This window comes from Salmo salar, chromosome ssa10 (assembly GCF_905237065.1).
Source record: "Salmo salar chromosome ssa10, Ssal_v3.1, whole genome shotgun sequence".
NCBI lineage: Eukaryota > Metazoa > Chordata > Actinopteri > Salmoniformes > Salmonidae > Salmo > Salmo salar.
The window spans coordinates 113741864-113759756 of NC_059451.1; the positions used below are offsets into that span (position 1 = coordinate 113741864).

At 44.8% G+C, this 17893-nt stretch overlaps 1 protein-coding gene across 3 annotated transcripts; it reads left to right on the plus strand.

The window, feature by feature from the left end:
• The first annotated feature begins 31 nt into the window (after nt 1–31).
• On the plus strand, nt 32–12149 carry LOC106561597 (proton myo-inositol cotransporter). 3 transcript variants are annotated; one of them, XM_014125714.2, is made up of 12 exons: nt 140–240; nt 1499–1582; nt 1695–2206; nt 2482–2641; nt 5945–6150; nt 8231–8339; nt 8666–8829; nt 9888–10008; nt 10118–10243; nt 10388–10506; nt 10744–10896; nt 11121–12149. In XM_014125714.2, exons 2-12 carry the CDS (start codon nt 1578–1580, stop codon nt 11348–11350), a joined length of 1905 nt encoding a protein of 634 aa, XP_013981189.1. In that variant the 5' UTR covers nt 140–240; nt 1499–1577; the 3' UTR covers nt 11351–12149. The 3 variants fall into 3 exon arrangements, with proteins under 3 accessions (XP_013981190.1, XP_013981189.1, XP_013981188.1); XM_014125715.2 differs by lacking the exon at nt 1499–1582 and having other exon boundaries at nt 32–240; XM_014125713.2 differs by lacking the exons at nt 140–240; nt 1499–1582 and having other exon boundaries at nt 1600–2206.
• The last annotated feature ends 5744 nt before the right edge of the window (nt 12150–17893 follow it).

The following is a 17893-nucleotide window of genomic DNA, read 5'->3' on the forward strand; positions in this document are numbered from 1 at the left end:
CGACAAGATCCTCTTTTTTAATGTAGGCTGTGGAGGTTGTTTCGATTTAGGAATTCAATGACGTCCCCCATGTAGGATACAGCCAGGTATGACTCCTTCCCTCTCTCGCCAATCGTCAGATGAATCATGTGACTTCAGTAAAAGTACCCGTTTGGTAGCATAGCCTAGAGCAGACAGCAGCGGAGTCAGCTGTTTGGCCACAGTCCAGAAAACTTGCTCCAAAGATTATCATCCGTAAAGGTAATATTTTCTAATAAACTGGTCGTTGTGTTATTCTGAAAGCGCAGCTGTAGTCTACTTTCTTCTGGGAAAAACTCCAAAAGGCGTGTGATGAGTTTCAAACTTTCAACTGAGCATTTACAGTTCTTTGCATATTCACTGATAGATAAGCGACTAGGATAGGACTGGAAGCGGAGCTAGGCCAGTCTGTGCGGTCGTCACTAGTTACCACAGTCACAAAGTCGGCTATTTCTACAGTTTATCGTCTTACAATTTGATATTAAACCTAACCACACTACTAACGTTATGCCTAACATTAAATGAAGACCAAAAAGCAACGACAACAATTCCAGCATTTTTACGTTATAGACAATTTTGTCTTTGTGGCTGTGGTAACTGGTGGAAATCACTGTCTGGGCGTTCCAATTGTTCTATGAATCAATGCGTAATGTGCCGTTCAACGAATCACTTTACGGCACACGACCAGACACAAGGGTCGTAACTAGTTCCTCGTTCTCGTTACTAGTTACCACAGCCATAAAGTCATAAACACCGCCTATTTCTACAATGTATATTCGTAAAAGACCAAAAATCGAATGTTTTGTTGTCATGGATTTTAACGATTTAGCCCATTTTGACTTTGTGAGAATTTGCTCTAATAAAGATTCTGTTCTCGCGCTTTGTCAAAGGGCTTATCTGTCCAGAGGTGCGCACACATAGATATCCCTGCACACTATTATTGATCAGTGAGACGTCATTGGGGTAGATGGATTGTCATGTATATAAAAAGCAGTCTGCTTTAAGTTCTGTAACAGAGGTGCTGCTGTGGGTCTATTGGACATCATGCTGCTGGCTGTGCCGCTTAGGCATATGTTTAGCTGTTTAACTAGGCCTATCTTGAAAAGTTGATTCAGCTAATACTTGTTTGTGAGTTAATATCCATTTGGGGATTTGTACATATAGTTTTATTTTGTATATTCGTCATCCGATCAGTATAATAGACATCCTGCACTATGTCTCCCATCCGTTCACCTCCCTTACCCGTAAGGGTCCGCAATTCTATATTTCATGTTTTGGGGAAATAAGAAAACAGTAGTCTACAGACCTATTTCTTATTTCCCTATATAAGATTTTGTGGTTGGGGAAAATGCTCAAGTTGTTACGCCTACATAGCAATACATTCCGGGTTAGAAATGGGGAATAAGGATTGGAATATTATAACGCTGTTATAAACATGTTTGACTTTTCATATGCGTAATCAGAGCTGATTTTATTCCAGCGTCATACATACCATTCACTCAGTGACCAACCAAAACGGACTGCTGTAGGCTATCCCCTCCCCTACATTTCACGCGTAAATGACGTGAGTGAATGGTAATCGAAACGGAGTTACCTGTATAGCCTACTCAGGTATCTATTTTTCTCTGCCCTGGTTGAACGTTTGTGAAGTTGTTTCTCTTTATGTCCCTCAACAGAAACGACAATGAATACAAGCTGCGTAGTATGAGCAACCCTATAGGCGTCATGAGGAAGAAAGTGACGGACGACAGAGAGCGGCGGAGTCTCATCAGAGCGCCGTCTGAATCGAGCACCAACAACCCTGGCGTCACCGTCACCTCTGCCGCCGGTGAACCGGAGCTGGCAACCGACCAGGATGTCACACCGGTATTCGTGTACGTCTTGGCGTTTTTTTCTGCCCTGGGTGGCTTCCTTTTTGGCTATGACACCGGGGTGGTCTCTGGGGCTATGCTTCTCCTGAAAAAAGAAATGCATTTGACCGCTCTATGGCAGGAGTTGTTGGTCTCCAGTACCGTGGGTGCAGCGGCGCTCTCTGCCCTGGCTGGCGGGACTCTGAATGGGCTCTTCGGGCGCAGGATCTGCATACTAATGGCCAGCTTCATTTTTACTGCTGGAGGAGTTGTGTTAGGTGCTGCTCCAAACAAGGAGGTTCTTCTTGTCGGAAGGATTACAATTGGTTTGGGAATAGGTAAGGTTTGTTTATTTAGTTCAAACATTTACTGGACAAGTAGCCTAACAATAACCAAATTGAGAGCCATGACTGACTGACCAGTTTTACATGTATGTGGTTATTTTCCCAAGCCAGGCATATAGGATTTGTTTGGAAGACTTTACAAACACCAGGTAGTGCAGATACATTTTAGGTAAACTCATCCAAAAAGTGAGATGAATTGTGAATAATTTCCTAGAACCTTGCCACAAACACAGACTAAAAACACATATAAAGACCCCCCCCCCATTTAGGGATTGCCTCCATGACGGTTCCTGTTTACCTTGCGGAGGTCTCCCCACCACACCTGAGGGGTCAGCTGGTCACCATTTACACCCTCTTCATCACAGCCGGACAGTTTATTGCCAGTGTTGTGGACGGGGCCTTTACTTACCTGCACCACAATGGCTGGAGGTAAGTCTTATCAGAGATAGGCCCTATTCTATTCTACATTGCCATGGATACTCAGTAGCTGGTAATACTAGAATGGGACACTTCAGTTACAATAGCCTACAGTTCTCGGTTCAGTTATATTTTTGGTTTAGTTAGCTGTGGAAGCTGCTTTGAGGTGTCTCTGCTACATGCCTGAAGAAAAAAACACTGCATAATCATTTGTTTTGCATCCAAATTATATAGCAACCACAATATGGACATAAAAATCCACTACCATCTATCTACAGTGGATGGAATAGAAACAGGCCATAATGTAATTTCTTAAGCACGGCAACTACCCCGCTTTCAGCCCAAGGAGCGATGAGTATTTTAACACCCCAGTCACTCCTGGGACTTCAGCTTCCGTTTCGACACTTCTCCTTCCATGTCTGGAAGAACGGAAGATGGTTCTAATATCAAAATTCTAATTTTATTCGTCACATGCACATATTTAGCAGATGTTATTGCGGGTGTAGCGAAATGCTTGTGTTCATAGCTCCAACAGTGCAGTAATATCTAAAACAATTCACAACAATACACATAAGTCTAAAAGTAAAATAATGGAATTAAGAAATATATAAATATTAGGACGAGCAATGTTGGAGTGGCATAAACTAAAATACAGTAGGTTAGAATACAGTATATACATATTAAATGAGTATGTAAAACATTATTAAAGTGACTAGTGTTCCATTGTTAAAGTGGCCAGTGAGTCCATGTCTATGTATATAGGGTAGCAGCCTCTAAGGTGCAGGGTTGAGTAACCTGGTGGTAGCCGGCTAGTGATGGCTATTTAACAGTCTGATGGCCTTGAGATAGAAGCTGTTTTTCAGTCTCTCGCTCCCAGCTTTGATGCACCTGTACTGACCTCGCCTTCTGGATGATAGTGGGGTGAACAGGTCGTGGCTTGGGTGATTGATGTCCTTGATGATCTTTTTGGCCTTCCTGTGATATCGGGTGCTGTAGGTGTCTTGGAGGGCAGGCAATGTGCCCCAGTGATGCATTGGGCAGACCGTACCACCCTCTGGAGAGCCCTGCGGTTGCGGGTGGTGCAGTTGCCGTACCAGGCGGTGATACAGCCCGACAGGATGCTCTCAATTGTGCATCTGTAAAAGTTTCTGAGGGTCTTAGGGGCCAAGCTGAATTTCTTCAGCCTCCTGAGGTTGAAGAGGTGCTGCTGCGCCTTCTTCACCACACTGTCTGTGTGGGTGGACCATTTCAGATTGTCAGTGATGTGTACGCCGAGGAACTTGAAGCTTTTCACCTTCTCCACTGCGATCCCGTCGATGTGGATAGGGGCGTGCTCCCTCTGCTGTTTCCTGAAGTCCACGATCAGCTCCTTTGTTCTGTTGACATTGAGGGAGAGGTTATTTTCCTGGCACCACTCCACCAGGGCCCACACCTTCTCCCTGTAGGCTGTCTAGTCATTGTTGGTAATCAGGCCTACTACTATTGTGTCATCTGCAAACTTGATGATTGAGTTGGAGGCATGCGTGGCCACAGAAGGGGGCTGAGTACGCACCCTTGTGTAGCCCCTATGTTGAGGATCAGTGAAGCGGAGGTGTTGTTTCCTACCTTCACCACCTGGGGGCGGCCCGTCAGAAAGTCCAGGACCCAGTTGCACAGGGCGGGGTTCAGACCCAGAGCCCCAAGCTTAATGATGAGCTTGGAGGGTACTATGCTGTTGAAGGCTAAGCTATAGTCAATGAACAGCATTCTTACGTAGGTATTCTTATCCCATCTGGTATGTCCAGATGGGATATGGCAGTGTGCAGTGCGATGGCATTGTCTGTGGATCTATTGGGGCGGTAAGAAAATTGAAGAGGGTCTAGGGTGTCAGGTAAGATAGAGCTGATATGATCCTTAACTAGCCTCTCAAAGCACTTCATGATGACAGAAGTGAGTGCTACGGGGCAATAGTCATTTAGTTCAGTTACCTTTGCTATCTTGGGTACAGGAACAATGGTGGACATGTTGAAGCAAGTGGGGACAGTAGACTGGGATAGGGAGAGGTTGATTATGTCCGTAAAGACTCCAACCAGCTGGTCTGCGCATGCTCTGAGGACGTGGCTAGCAATGCTGTCTGATATCACCAGATTGGTGTATGAACATGATGCAACTTTCATGGTGTTTTCTCACCTTTACGGGAGACTCTGTAATGGATACATCAGCTCTTAGTATTTTGAGTGTGATGATGGAAATATACATTGTTGAAAAAAAACAAACAAAAGTCCAGCCAAAATAAACACCAAGATGTTCAAACAAAACCAGCAGGTAAAAAATACCTGCAGTCAACTTGTGCAATACGTTAGGAGATAAAGCAGTTTGCGTTCTTCATTTCACCTGTCACATTATTTTTCATTATGAAGCTTATTGGTAGTCCCCAGTCACATGTTGTTTGTTTACAAGCACACAACGATGAGAGACAGGAACCTGAAATAAAATGTTATTCCTCATATTCTTCGTAAGCAACAGGTATAGACTAACAGTGAAATGCTTACATACAGGCCCTTCTCAACAATGCAGAGAGAAAGTAATAATAGATACATAAGTAATAATAGATACATAATGAGTAACAATAACTTGGCTATGTGCAAGTTTAGGCTGTTTCATCATGGTTTTGGTTGAACATCATGGTGTGTATTTTGGCTGGGTTTTCTTTTTTCCATTTCTCAAATGTGCCATATTTAGAAACTGGAGGAAACATTTGGCAGTGGGTAGAGAGAAGAGGCAGTGGGTAGAGAGAAGAGGCAGTGGGTAGAGAGAAGAGGCAGTGGGTAGAGAGAAGAGGCAGTGGGTAGAGAGAAGAGGCAGTGGGTAGAGAGAAGAGGCAGTGGGTAGAGAGAAGAGGCAGTGGGTAGAGAGAAGAGGCAGTGGGTAGAGAGAAGAGGCAGTGGGTAGAGAGAAGAGGCAGTGGGTAGAGAGAAGAGGCAGTGGGTAGAGAGAAGAGGCAGTGGGTAGAGAGAAGAAGAAAATTGGTGTGGATTTTAAATGTGTGAGAAACAACTTGCCCTCATCCAGAATTCCTGTTATGTGTTTGACTGTCCTTGTCAACTAAACTATTTTTGAATGTGAATCAGTCTGGGATAAAATACTGGTGTAAGTTTAGGTGTTAGGCTATGATTGGAGCCTGTTCTTGTGTGAAATGAAAATGTTCATTTCCAAAAGCAAACCATCAGGAACTTAAAACAGCTCTGTGGAACTGAATTTGATAATCACCCCACCCCCCCTCCGTGTGTGTGTCTCTCTCACTCCCTATCTGTCACTCTGTTTGTCTCTCTGTAGGTACATGTTGGGTCTGTCCATTGTCCCTGCGGTGCTCCAGTTCTTTGGGTTCCTATTCCTTCCAGAGAGTCCCCGCTGGCTCCTTCAGAAGGGCCTTACCCAGCAGGCCAGGCAGGTGCTCAGCAGGATCCGCGGCGGTCAGAACATTGAAAAGGAGTACAACAGAATGAGGTCCAACATCGAGGATGAGGAGAAGGATGCAGGAGGTGACACATAGAAGTGCACACATACGTTTACGCATGAATTTCGGACACAGACACACACACACATTTGCCATGGCACTTCCAGATGATCTGAAACTGAGACCATGACCACCCACCAGTCAAATGTTTGGACACATCTACTCATTCAAGGGTTTTTCTTTATTTTTACTATTTTCTACATTGTAGAATAATAGTGAAGACATCCAAACTATGAAATAACACATATGAAATCATGTAGTAACCACAAAAGTGTTAAACAAATCAAAATATATTTTCTTTTTGAGATTCTTCCAAGTAATCAACCACTACCTTGATGACAGCTTTGCACACTCTTGGCATTCTCTCAACCAGCTTCATCTGGAATGCTTTTCCAACAGTCTTGAAGGAGTTCCCACATATGCTGAGCACTTGTTGGCTGCTTTTCCTTCACTCTTCGGTCCAACTCATCCCAAACCATCTCAATTGGGTTGAGGTCGGGTGATTGTGGAGGCCAGGTCATCTGATGCAGCACTCCATCACTCTCCTTCTTGGTCAGTTGCCCCTGACATAGCCTGGAGGTGTGTTTTAGGTCATTTTCCTGTTGAAAAACAAATGATAGTCCCACTAAGAGCAAACCAGATGGGTTGGCACATCGCTTCAGAGTGCTGTGGTAGCCATGCTGGTTAAGTGTGCCTTGAATTCAAAATAAATCACAGACAGTTTCACAAGCAAAGCACCATCACACCTCCTCCTCCATGCTTCACGGTGGGAACCAAACAATCGGAGATCCTCCAGTCACCTACTCTGTGTCTCAAAAAGACACGGCGGTTGGAACCAAATTTAGACATATCAGACCAAAGGACAGATTTCCACTGTTCTAATGTCCATTGCTCGTGTTTCTTGGCCCAAGTAAGTCTATTCTTCTTATTGGTGTCCTTTAGTAATGTTTTTTTGTTGCAGCAAATCGACCATGAAGGCCTGATTCATGCAGTCTCCTTTGAACATTTGATGTTGAGATGTGTCTGTTACTTGAACTCCGAAGCATTTATTTGGGCTGCAATCTGATGTGCAGTTAATTGCCATTTTCTGAGTCTGGTAACTCTAATGAACTTATCCTCTGCAGCAGAGGTAACTCTCGGTCTTCCTTTCCTGTGGCGGTCCTCATGAGATCGAGTTTCATCATAGTGCTTGATGGTTTTTGCGACTGGACTTGAAGAAACTTTCAAAGTACTTGAAATTTTCCGTATTGACTGACCTTTGTGTTTTAAAGTAATGATGGACTGTCATTTTTCTTTACTTATTTGAGCTGTTCTCGCCATAATATGGACTTGGTCTTTTACCAAATAGGGCTATCTTCTGTATACCACCCCTACCTTGTCACAACACAACTGATTGGCTCAAACGAAGAAAATAAATTCCACAAATTAACTTTTAGCAAGGCACGCCTGTTAATTGAAATGGGTTCCAGGTGACTACCTCATGAATCTGGTTGAGAGAATGCCAAGAGTGCAAAGCTGTCATCAAGGCAAAGGGTGGCTACTTTAAAGAGTCTCAAATATAAAATATATTTAGATTTATTTAACACTTCTTTAGTTAATACTCCATAAGTGTTATTTAATAGTTTGATGTCTTCACTATTATTCTACAAGGTAGAAAATAGTAAAAAATAAAGAAAAACCTTATAATGAGTAGGTGTGTCCAAACTTTTGACTGGTACTGTGTATATATATATTTTGTTCATTTGATTCTTGAAGCATTTCATATCAGTTTTCTGCACATAACTTAGGCTGTATTTACACAGGCAGCCCAATTCTGGTTATTTTTCCACTAATTGGTCTTTTGACCAATCACATCAGGTCAAAAGACCAATTAGTGGATAAAGATCAGAATTTAGCTGCCTGTGTAAATGCAGCCATAGAACACACAGATTTGTCAAATAGGTCTCACCAATTGGGCCTTTCTCCAATTTAGCAGGTTCATTAATAATATAATGCATTCTGTTGGAAACAAAAACATTTGGTGCTATAGACCCTAAAATGTATAATGCATGCAACTGTTTTTAAATGTTCATAAAAGTGTTACCAAATTTCCCTCTGTCCACCAGGTGGCCTAGTACTGTGGCGTATGCTGACTCGCCCTCCCACCCGCAGAGCCCTGACCATAGGCTGCGGCCTGCAGATGTTCCAACAGCTCTCTGGGATCAACACTGTCATGTAGGTGTTTTCCTTCATCAGAAATCATTGTGTTTATCTATGGCCGCATCTCATTAGTCTAAAGTGGTCTCATCGTCCAGTCTACCCGCCAGTCAATCTCTTCCCTACTGTCTGCTTCACAGGAGGTTGGTGACACCTTAATTGGGGAGGATGGGCTAGTGGTAATGGCTGAAGTAGAATGGTATCAAACACATGGTCTCCAGGTGTTTGATGCCATTCCATTTGCTCCGTTCCGGCCATTATTATGAGCCGTCCTCCCCTCAGCAGCCTCCTGTGGTCTGCTTATCCTCCGTGTTCATGCCTTCTCCTTCTGTTGTCCCTAACAGGTACTACAGCGCCACCATCCTACAGATGGCGGGAGTGAGGGACGACAAGCAAGCCATCTGGTTGGCTTCCGCCACCGCCGCCACCAACTTCCTGTTCACCCTGGTGGGGGTGTGGCTTGTGGAAAGAGTCGGACGCAGGAAGCTTACGCTGGGGAGCTTAATAGGTGTGTGTATGTGTGTGTGGATATTCACATTTTATCCCAAGAGGCAGTTAGATATGGTTCTTAATAAGCTTGGGCTCCCGAGTGGCGCAGTGATCTAAGGCACTGCATCTCAGTGCTAGAGGCATCACTACAGACCCTGGTTCAATTCTAGGCTGTATCACAACTGGCTGTGATTGGGAGTCCCATAGGGCGGTGCACAATTGGCCCAGCGTCGTCCGGGTTAGGGTTTGGCCGGCGTAGGCTGTCATTGTAAATAAGAATTTGTTCTTATCTGACTTGCCGAGTTAAATAAATACAAATTTAAATATCCAGATTGTCATACCTTGATTTTGCAAGAAGCTAACCACTTAGCTAGCTAGATAACTAGCTATTAAGTTAGCAAACCAAACGCACAACTGCAGAGCATTTTGCATATTTTAAACAGTTAACTTAACAGGTATAAGATATCTAGCTGGCAAACATTTAGTTGTGAACTCCATACTGTAACTACATCACCTGGCTCATGCTGCAGTGACTGACTTACAAAAATTCCTAGTTATATGTATATATCTACGTCAATTACCTCATAACCTGCGCATCGAGTTATCATTACTCATTGTGTATCTATTATTATTTTTATTACGTGTTTTACTTTTCTATTATTTCTTTCTCTCTGCATTGTTGGGAAGGGCCTGTAAGTAAGCATTTCACTGTTAGTCCACACCTGTTGTTCACGAAACGTGACAAATAAAATTGAATCGTTGTGTGTTTGTAAATGTGAGTGGGGACTACCGGTGAGCTTCATAATGACAGGTGTAATGAAGAATGCAGTCTGCTTTATCTCCTAACGTATTGCACAAGTTGACTGCAGGTATTTACTTAAAAAGTAGCTACAAATATTCAAATGTATTTAAAAAAAATTAAAAGAAATAGTTTCAACTGTATTGACGGTATTGAAAACCATCCAATGGCAATTTCCAAATAACCCGGCGTACGGTATACCACCTAGTTTTTAACTTAAAGTGTAGAGATGTGCTTTGCATTAAGTCAGAAGACTTATTAATTTCTCTGTCTTCTAGGTACTGCTTTGAGTCTGACGGTCTTGGCTATAGGGTTCTTGTTATCAGCCCAGCACTCCCCTGCAGTCACTCTCCACCCCACTGACACCTCTCTCAACTCCACCTCCTGCACACTATATGGGTGAGACTGGGTATGACTTGTATTACCTAATACTGTATAAGGATTGAGATTTTTTTTCCTGTCCCCACCACAATAGAGTGAAGGGTGTCACACTGTTAACTGTCCCCAGGTCCTGTGAGCCCTGCATGTTGGATCCTGACTGTGGGTTCTGTTACCGTGAGAACGGTTCCACTGTATACGACTCTTCCTGCATACCTGTCAAGCAAACATCGGCCGATGAAGCTGCCTGGGGCAGGTTAGGGATTTGTGTGTGTGTGTGACTCTGTTACTTCTTGCCTGTCTGTCAGTCAGTCTGTCTCTGAAGCCGGAAATGGCTTTATTTCTGCTGTATCTAAGTTCTGTTTAGCCACATTATCTGATGTGTTTTGGCTATGTACAGGTGTTCCAATCTGAGCCAGGTCAGTGATGGGTCTCTCTGGGCCTATAACTACTGCCCCACTTCCTACTCCTGGATAGTGCTGCTTGGGCTCATCCTCTACCTGGCTTTCTTTGCTCCAGGTGAGAACAACACCCTTTCTCCCTCCCTCCCTCCCTGACACACACACACACAAACACAAACAAAGGTCAAAAAGTTGTATATTTTCCCGCCTGGAGAGTTTCATTCCAGTTTGAAGTGTTCTTCATAATACAGTATATATTGCTTACAGTTTTTAAAATATATATCTCATGGTCTATAACTCTTTTCTGTCTGTGTCCTCATCTCTATCCGTGCCTGTCTGTGTGTCTGGGCTGTAGGTATGGGGCCCATGCCGTGGACAGTGAACAGTGAGATCTACCCTCTGTGGGCCAGGAGCACTGGGAACGCATGTTCAGCCGGAGTCAACTGGATCTGTAACGTCCTGGTGTCACTCACCTTCCTCCACGTCGCTGAGTACCTCACCTACTATGGTGCTGCTCATCTACATAGATACTGTCTAATTGTGATGGGTGTTGAAAAGCCATAACTGAGAACCTACTGCCTGCCTGACTGATAAACTGACTGATGATTTGAATGATTGCCTGACTGAACTGGATTATGGGTTGTAAATGCAGTTCACTACATAAAATGTTTCAACCTCTTCTCTTCTCCTTCAAGCTAACTGGTGTCTCCATCTCCCTCTTCCTCCCTCCAGGTGCGTTCTTCCTCTACTCAGGCCTGACTGTGCTGGGGCTGCTGTTTGTGCTGGGCTGTCTGCCAGAGACCCAGGGCCGCAGGCTGGAAGAGATGGAGGCCCTGTTCTCCGGAAACCTCTGCTCCTGCAGTGCGTCTGACTGGGATGGGGACGGATCCAGAAACATCCTGTACAACAGGGTAAAAGGGAGCGACATCCTCTCAGACAATGATGCCTCGGACATGGAGTAGACGTGGCGCGTCAAGGAATCTCTCTCTCTCACACCTTCATGTCCTTTGGTTGGTGGACTTACAGGCAGCGGTGTTAAACTCACTTGTTGACTGGGCCTTTAGCATATAGCAGCTCTCCTAACTGGCTGGTGGACGAGACTTCAACTCTCCTGACTGGCTGGTGGACGAGACTTCAACTCTCCTAACTGGCTGGTGGACGAGACTTCAACTCTCCTAACTGGCTGGTGGACGAGACTTCAACTCTCCTGACTGGCTGATGGACGAAACTTCAACTCTCCTAACTGGCTGATGGACAAAACTTCAACATAGCATTTGATTTACTGTAGCTGTGGATGTCTATGGTGGAGTTGAAATACTTCATTTCGTGTATTAGTAACTAAAATTGATGTTTTGTAATTTTCTAGCCCCATAGAGAGTTCAGCCAAGTGCACTATGGAGTTAAAGCGTAGCATATATATATCAGTGAGTATATCAAAGCAGTAAACACCACTGGAATATAATATTACTATTATAATAGTATAGTAGTGTATTCATTTCCAATGCTTATAAAGTCCCACAAATGTGTAGTAATATTGCATTTGTTTCTGTCCTTGGATTTTGTTATTTCTTTAGCTCCAGTAGTAGTAAAGTGGTACTATCTGGAGATGTGTGGCTTCTCAGTCAGGACCAATGTTTTAAAAAAATGTATTGGCACACTAGCCTTAATTTGTTTGAATATTTTGATGACATTACTATATTTGTTAATCCTTTGCTACAGATTGCACATTGATAAACCTAATGAAATTAACCTTTCCTTTCAGAAGTTTCGGTATTCTTTTTTTGCCTTGCATTCAAATCAATCAAAAGCGCACATGATCAAATGCAGTCCTGTGGTGTTCCACGTGCTTGTCTTGGTGGATTATTATGTCTGCTTGTCTTGGTGGATTATTATGTCTGCTTGTCTTGGTGGATTATTATTTCTTGGTGGATTATTTTGTCTTGGTGGATTATTATGTCTGCTTGTCTTGGTGGATTATTATGTCTGCTTGTCTTGGTGGATTATTATGTTTTGGTGGATTATTTTGTTTTGGTGGATTATTATGTCTGCTTGTCTTGGTGGATTATTATGTATTGGTGGATTATTATGTCTACTTGTCTTGGTGGATTATTATGTCTGCTTGTCTTGGTGGATTATTATGTCTGCTTGGCTTGGTGGATTATTATGTCTGCTTGTCTTGGTGGATTATTTTGTTTTGGTGGATTATTATGTCTGCTTGTTTTGGTGGATTATTATGTCTGCTTGTCTTGGTGGAGTATTATGTCTGCTTGTTTTGGTGGATTATTATGTCTGCTTGTCTTGGTGGATTATTTTGTTTTGGTGGATTATTATGTCTGCTTGTCTTGGTGGATTATTATGTATTGGTGGATTATTATGTCTACTTGTCTTGGTGGATTATTATGTCTGCTTGTCTTGGTGGATTATTATGTCTGCTTGGCTTGGTGGATTATTATGTCTGCTTGTCTTGGTGGATTATTTTGTTTTGGTGGATTATTATGTCTGCTTGTTTTGGTGGATTATTATGTCTGCTTGTCTTGGTGGAGTATTATGTCTGCTTGTTTTGGTGGATTATTATGTCTGCTTGTCTTGGTGGATTATTTTGTTTTGGTGGAATATTATGTCTGCTTGTCTTGGTGGATTATTATGTATTGGTGGATTATTATGTCTACTTGTCTTGGTGGATTATTATGTCTGCTTGTCTTGGTGGAGTATTATGTCTGCTTGTCTTGGTGGATTATTATGTCTGCTTGTCTTGGTGGATTATTATGTCTGCTTGTCTTGGTGGATTATTATGTCTGCTTGTCTTGGTGGAGTATTATGTCTGCTTGTCTTGGTGGATTATTATGTCTGCTTGTCTTGGTGGATTATTATGTCTGCTTGTCTTGGTGGAGTATTATGTCTGCTTGTCTTGGTGGATTATTATGTCTGCTTGTCTTGGTGGATTATTATGTCTGCTTGTCTTGGTGGATTATTATGTCTGCTTGTTTTGGTGGTTTCATACCTACTGTACTTATACAAATTAAAGCCTACATGCATTTTTTGTAGGTTGGCATGGCAAGTGTTTCCCAGTCAAATTGAATAGTTACTGTTGACTATTTTATAAGTACGCTACTGACTCAGCGGGACCATGTTTTTGAGAAAGTGAAATATTCTGTAGTTAATGCACTTTCATTTAAAGGGAGATACTTGTTTTAACTAGGCAAATCAGTTAAGAACAAATTCTTATTTAAAATGACAGCTTAGGAACAGTGGGTTAACTGCCTTGTTCAGGGGCAGAACGACAGATTTTTACCTTGTCAGCTCAGGAATGTGATCTAGCAACCTTTAGGTTACTGGTCCAACGCTCTAACCACTAGGCTACCTGCTTTGTGAATAAAGCAAATTAGAAGCATTGCTGTATATAATTCATTTACGTTGTGAAATTGTTGATCGATACTGTTTGTCGGTAAAAACAAAAACGGTGTCACTATAGAGGTGTCACTATAATATCTGGTTCGAATCCAGGCTGTATCACATCCGGCTGTGATTGGAGTCCCATAGGGCGTGCGCAATTGGCCGGAGTAGGCCGTCATTGTAAATAAGAATTAGTTCTTAACTGACTTGCCTAGTTAAATAAAAGGTTCATTTAAAAAATAATATATATATATACTGCTCAAAAAAATAAAGGGAACACTTAAACAACACAATGTAACTCCAAGTCAATCACACTTCTGTGAAATCAAACTGTCCACTTAGGAAGCAACACTGATTGACAATACATTTCACATGCTGTTGTGCAAATGGAATAGACAACAGGTGGAAATTATAGGCAATTAGCAAGACACCCCCAATAAAGGAGTGGTTCTGCAGGTGGGGACCACAGACCACTTCTCAGTTCCTATGCTTCCTGGCTGATGTTTTGGTCACTTTTGAATGCTGGCGGTGCTTTCACTCTAGTGGTAGCATGAGACGGAGTCTACAACCCACACAAGTGGCTCAGGTAGTGCAGCTCATCCAGGATGGCACATCAATGCGAGCTGTGGCAAGAAGGTTTGCTGTGTCTGTCAGCGTAGTGTCCAGAGCATGGAGGCGCTACCAGGAGACAGGCCAGTACATCAGGAGACGTGGAGGAGGCCGTAGGAAGGCAACAACCCAGCAGCAGGACCGCTACCTCCACCTTTGTGCAAGGAGGAGCAGGAGGAGCACTGCCAGAGCCCTGCAAAATGACCTCCAGCAGGCCGCAAATGTGCATGTGTCTGCTCAAACGGTCAGAAACAGACTCCATGAGGGTGGTATGAGGGCCCGGCGTCCACAGGTGGGGGTTGTGCTTACAGCCCAACACCGTGCAGGACGTTTGGCATTTGCCAGAGAACACCAAGATTGGCAAATTCGCCACTGGCGCCCTGTGCTCTTCACAGATGAAAGCAGGTTCACGCTGAGCACGTGACAGAGTCTGGAGACGCCGTGGAGAACGTTCTGCTGCCTGCAACATCCTCCAGCATGACCGGTTTGGCGGTGGGTCAGTCGTGGGGTGGCATTTCTTTGGGGGGCCGCACAGCCCTCCATGTGCTCGCCAGAGGTAGCCTGACTGCCATTAGGTACCGAGATGAGATCCTCAGACCCCTTGTGAGACCATATGCTGGTGCGGTTGGCCCTGGGTTCCTCCTAATGCATGACAATGCTAGACCTCATGTGGCTGGAGTATGTCAGCAGTTCCTGCAAGAGGAAGGCATTGATGCTATGGACTGGCCCGCCCGTTCCCCAGACCTGAATCCAATTGAGCACATCTGGGACATCATGTCTCGCTCCATCCAGCAACGCCACGTTGCACCACAGACTGTCCAGGAGTTGGCGGATGCTTTAGTCCAGGTCTGGGAGGAGATCCCTCAGGAGACCATCCGCCACCTCATCAGGAGCATGACCAGGCGTTGTAGGGAGGTCACACAGGCACGTGGAGGCCACACACACACTACTGAGCCTCATTTTGACTTGTTTTAAGGACATTACATCAAAGTTGGATCAGCCTGTAGTGTGGTTTTCCACTTTAATTTTGAGTGTGACTCCAAATCCAGACCTCCATGGGTTGATAAATTGGATTTCCATTGATTATTTTTGTGTGACTTTGTTGTCAGCACATTCAACTATGTAAAGAAAAAAGTATTTAATAAGATTATTTCATTCAGATCTAGGATGTGTTATTTTAGTGTTACCTTTATTTTTTGGAGCAGTATATATATATATATATATTGTTGTGAGAGGACTGTAACCAGACACTACTGCTTCTGGCCTGGGGTCTGGAGGAAAGGGGGTGAGGTTCATAGGGTGTGGAGATTAACATTTACATTTACGTCATTTAGCAGACGCTCTTATCCAGAGCGACTTACAAATTGGTGCATTCACCGTATGATATCCAGTGGAACAACCACTTTACAATAGTACATCTATATCTTTTTTTTGGGGGGGGGGGGAGGAGGGGGTTAGAAGGATTACTATATCCTATCCTAGGTATTCCTTAAAGAGGTGGGGTTTCAGGTGTCTCCGGAAGGTGGTGATTGACTCCGCTGTCCTGGCGTCATGAGGGAGCTTGTTCCACCATTGGGGTGCCAGGGCAGCGAACAGTTTTGACTGGGCTGAGCGGGAACTGTGCTTCCGCAGAGGTAGGGGGGCCAGCAGGCCAGAGGTGGATGAACGCAGTGCCCTTGTTTGGATGTAGGGCCTAATCAGAGCCTGAAGGTACGGAGGTGCCGTTCCCCTCACAGCTCCGTAGGCAAGCACCATGGTCTTGTAGCAGATGCGAGCTTCAACTGGAAGCCAGTGGAGTGTGCGGAGGAGCGGGGTGACGTGAGAGAACTTGGGAAGGTTGAACACCAGACGGGCTGCGGCGTTCTGGATGAGTTGTAGGGGTTTAATGGCACAGGCAGGGAGCCCCACCAACAGGGAGTTGCAGTAATCCAGACGGGAGATGACAAGTGCCTGGATTAGGACCTGCGCCGCTTCCTGTGTAAGGCAGGGTCGTACTCTGCGAATGTTGTATAGCATGAACCTACAGGATCGGGTCACCGCCTTGATGTTAGCGGAGAACGACAGGGTGTTGTCCAGGGTCACGCCGAGGCTCAGCTCAGTCTTGCCAAGGTTCAGCTTGAGGTGGTGATCCGTCATCCACACTGATATGTCTGCCAGACATGCAGAGATGCGATTCGCCACCTGGTTATCAGAAGGGGGAAAAGAGAAGATTAATTGTGTGTCGTCTGCGTAGCAATGATAGGAGAAACCATGTGAGGATATGACAGAGCCAAGTGACTTGGTGTATAGCGAGAATAGGAGAGGGCCTAGAACTGAGCCCTGGGGGACACCAGTGGTGAGAGCACGTGGTGCGGAGACGGATTCTCGCCACGCCACCTGGTAGGAGCGACCTGTTAGGTAGGACGCAATCCAAGAGTGAGCCGCGCCGGAGATACCCAACTCGGAGAGGGTGGAGAGGAGGATCTGATGGTTCACAGTATCAAAGGCAGCAGATAGGTCTAGAAGGATGAGAGCAGAGGAAAGAGAGTTAGCTTTAGCAGTGCGGAGAGCCTCCGTGACACAGAGAAGAGCAGTCTCAGTTGAATGACCAGCCTTGAAACCTGACTGATTTGGATCGAGAAGGTCATTCTGAGAGAGATAGCAGGAGAGCTGGCCAAGGACGGCACGTTCAAGAGTTTTGGAGAGAAAAGAAAGAAGGGATACTGGTCTGTAGTTGTTGACATCGGAGGGATCGAGTATAGGTTTTTTGAGAAGGGGTGCAACTCTCGGTCTCTTGAAGACGGAAGGGACGTAGCCAGCGGTCAAGGATGAGTTGATGAGCGAGGTGAGGTAAGGGAGAAGGTCTCCGGAAATGGTCTGGAGAAGAGAGGAGGGGATAGGGTCAAGCGGGCAGGTTGTTGGGCGGCCAGCCGTCACAAGACGCAAGATTTCATCTGGAGAGAGAGGGGAGAAAGAGGTCAAAGCATAGGGTAGGGCAATGTGAGCAGGACCAGCGGTGTCGTTTGACTTAACAAACGAGGATCGGATGTCGTCGACCTTCTTTTCAAAATGGTTGACGAAGTCATACGCAGAGAGGGAGGGGGGGGGAGGATTCAGGAGGGAGGAGAAGGTGGCAAAGAGCTTCCTAGGGTTAGAGGCAGATGCTTGAAAGTTAGAGTGGTAGAAAGTGGCTTTAGCAGCAGAAACAGAGGAGGAAAATGTAGAGAGGAGGGAGTGAAAAGATGCCAGGTCCGCAGGGAGGCTAGTTTTCCTCCATTTCCGCTCGGCTGCCCGGAGCACTGTTCTGTGAGCTCGCAATGAGTTGTCAAGCCACGGAGCAGGAGGGGAGGACCGAGCCGGTCGGGAGGATAGGGGACATAGAGAGTCAAAGGATGCAGAAAGGGAGGAGAGGAGGGTTGAGGAGGCAGAATCAGGAGATTGGTTGGAGAAGGATTGAGCAGAGGGAAGAGATGATAGGATGGAAGAGGAGAGAGTAGCAGGAGAGAGAGAGCAAAGGTTGCGAT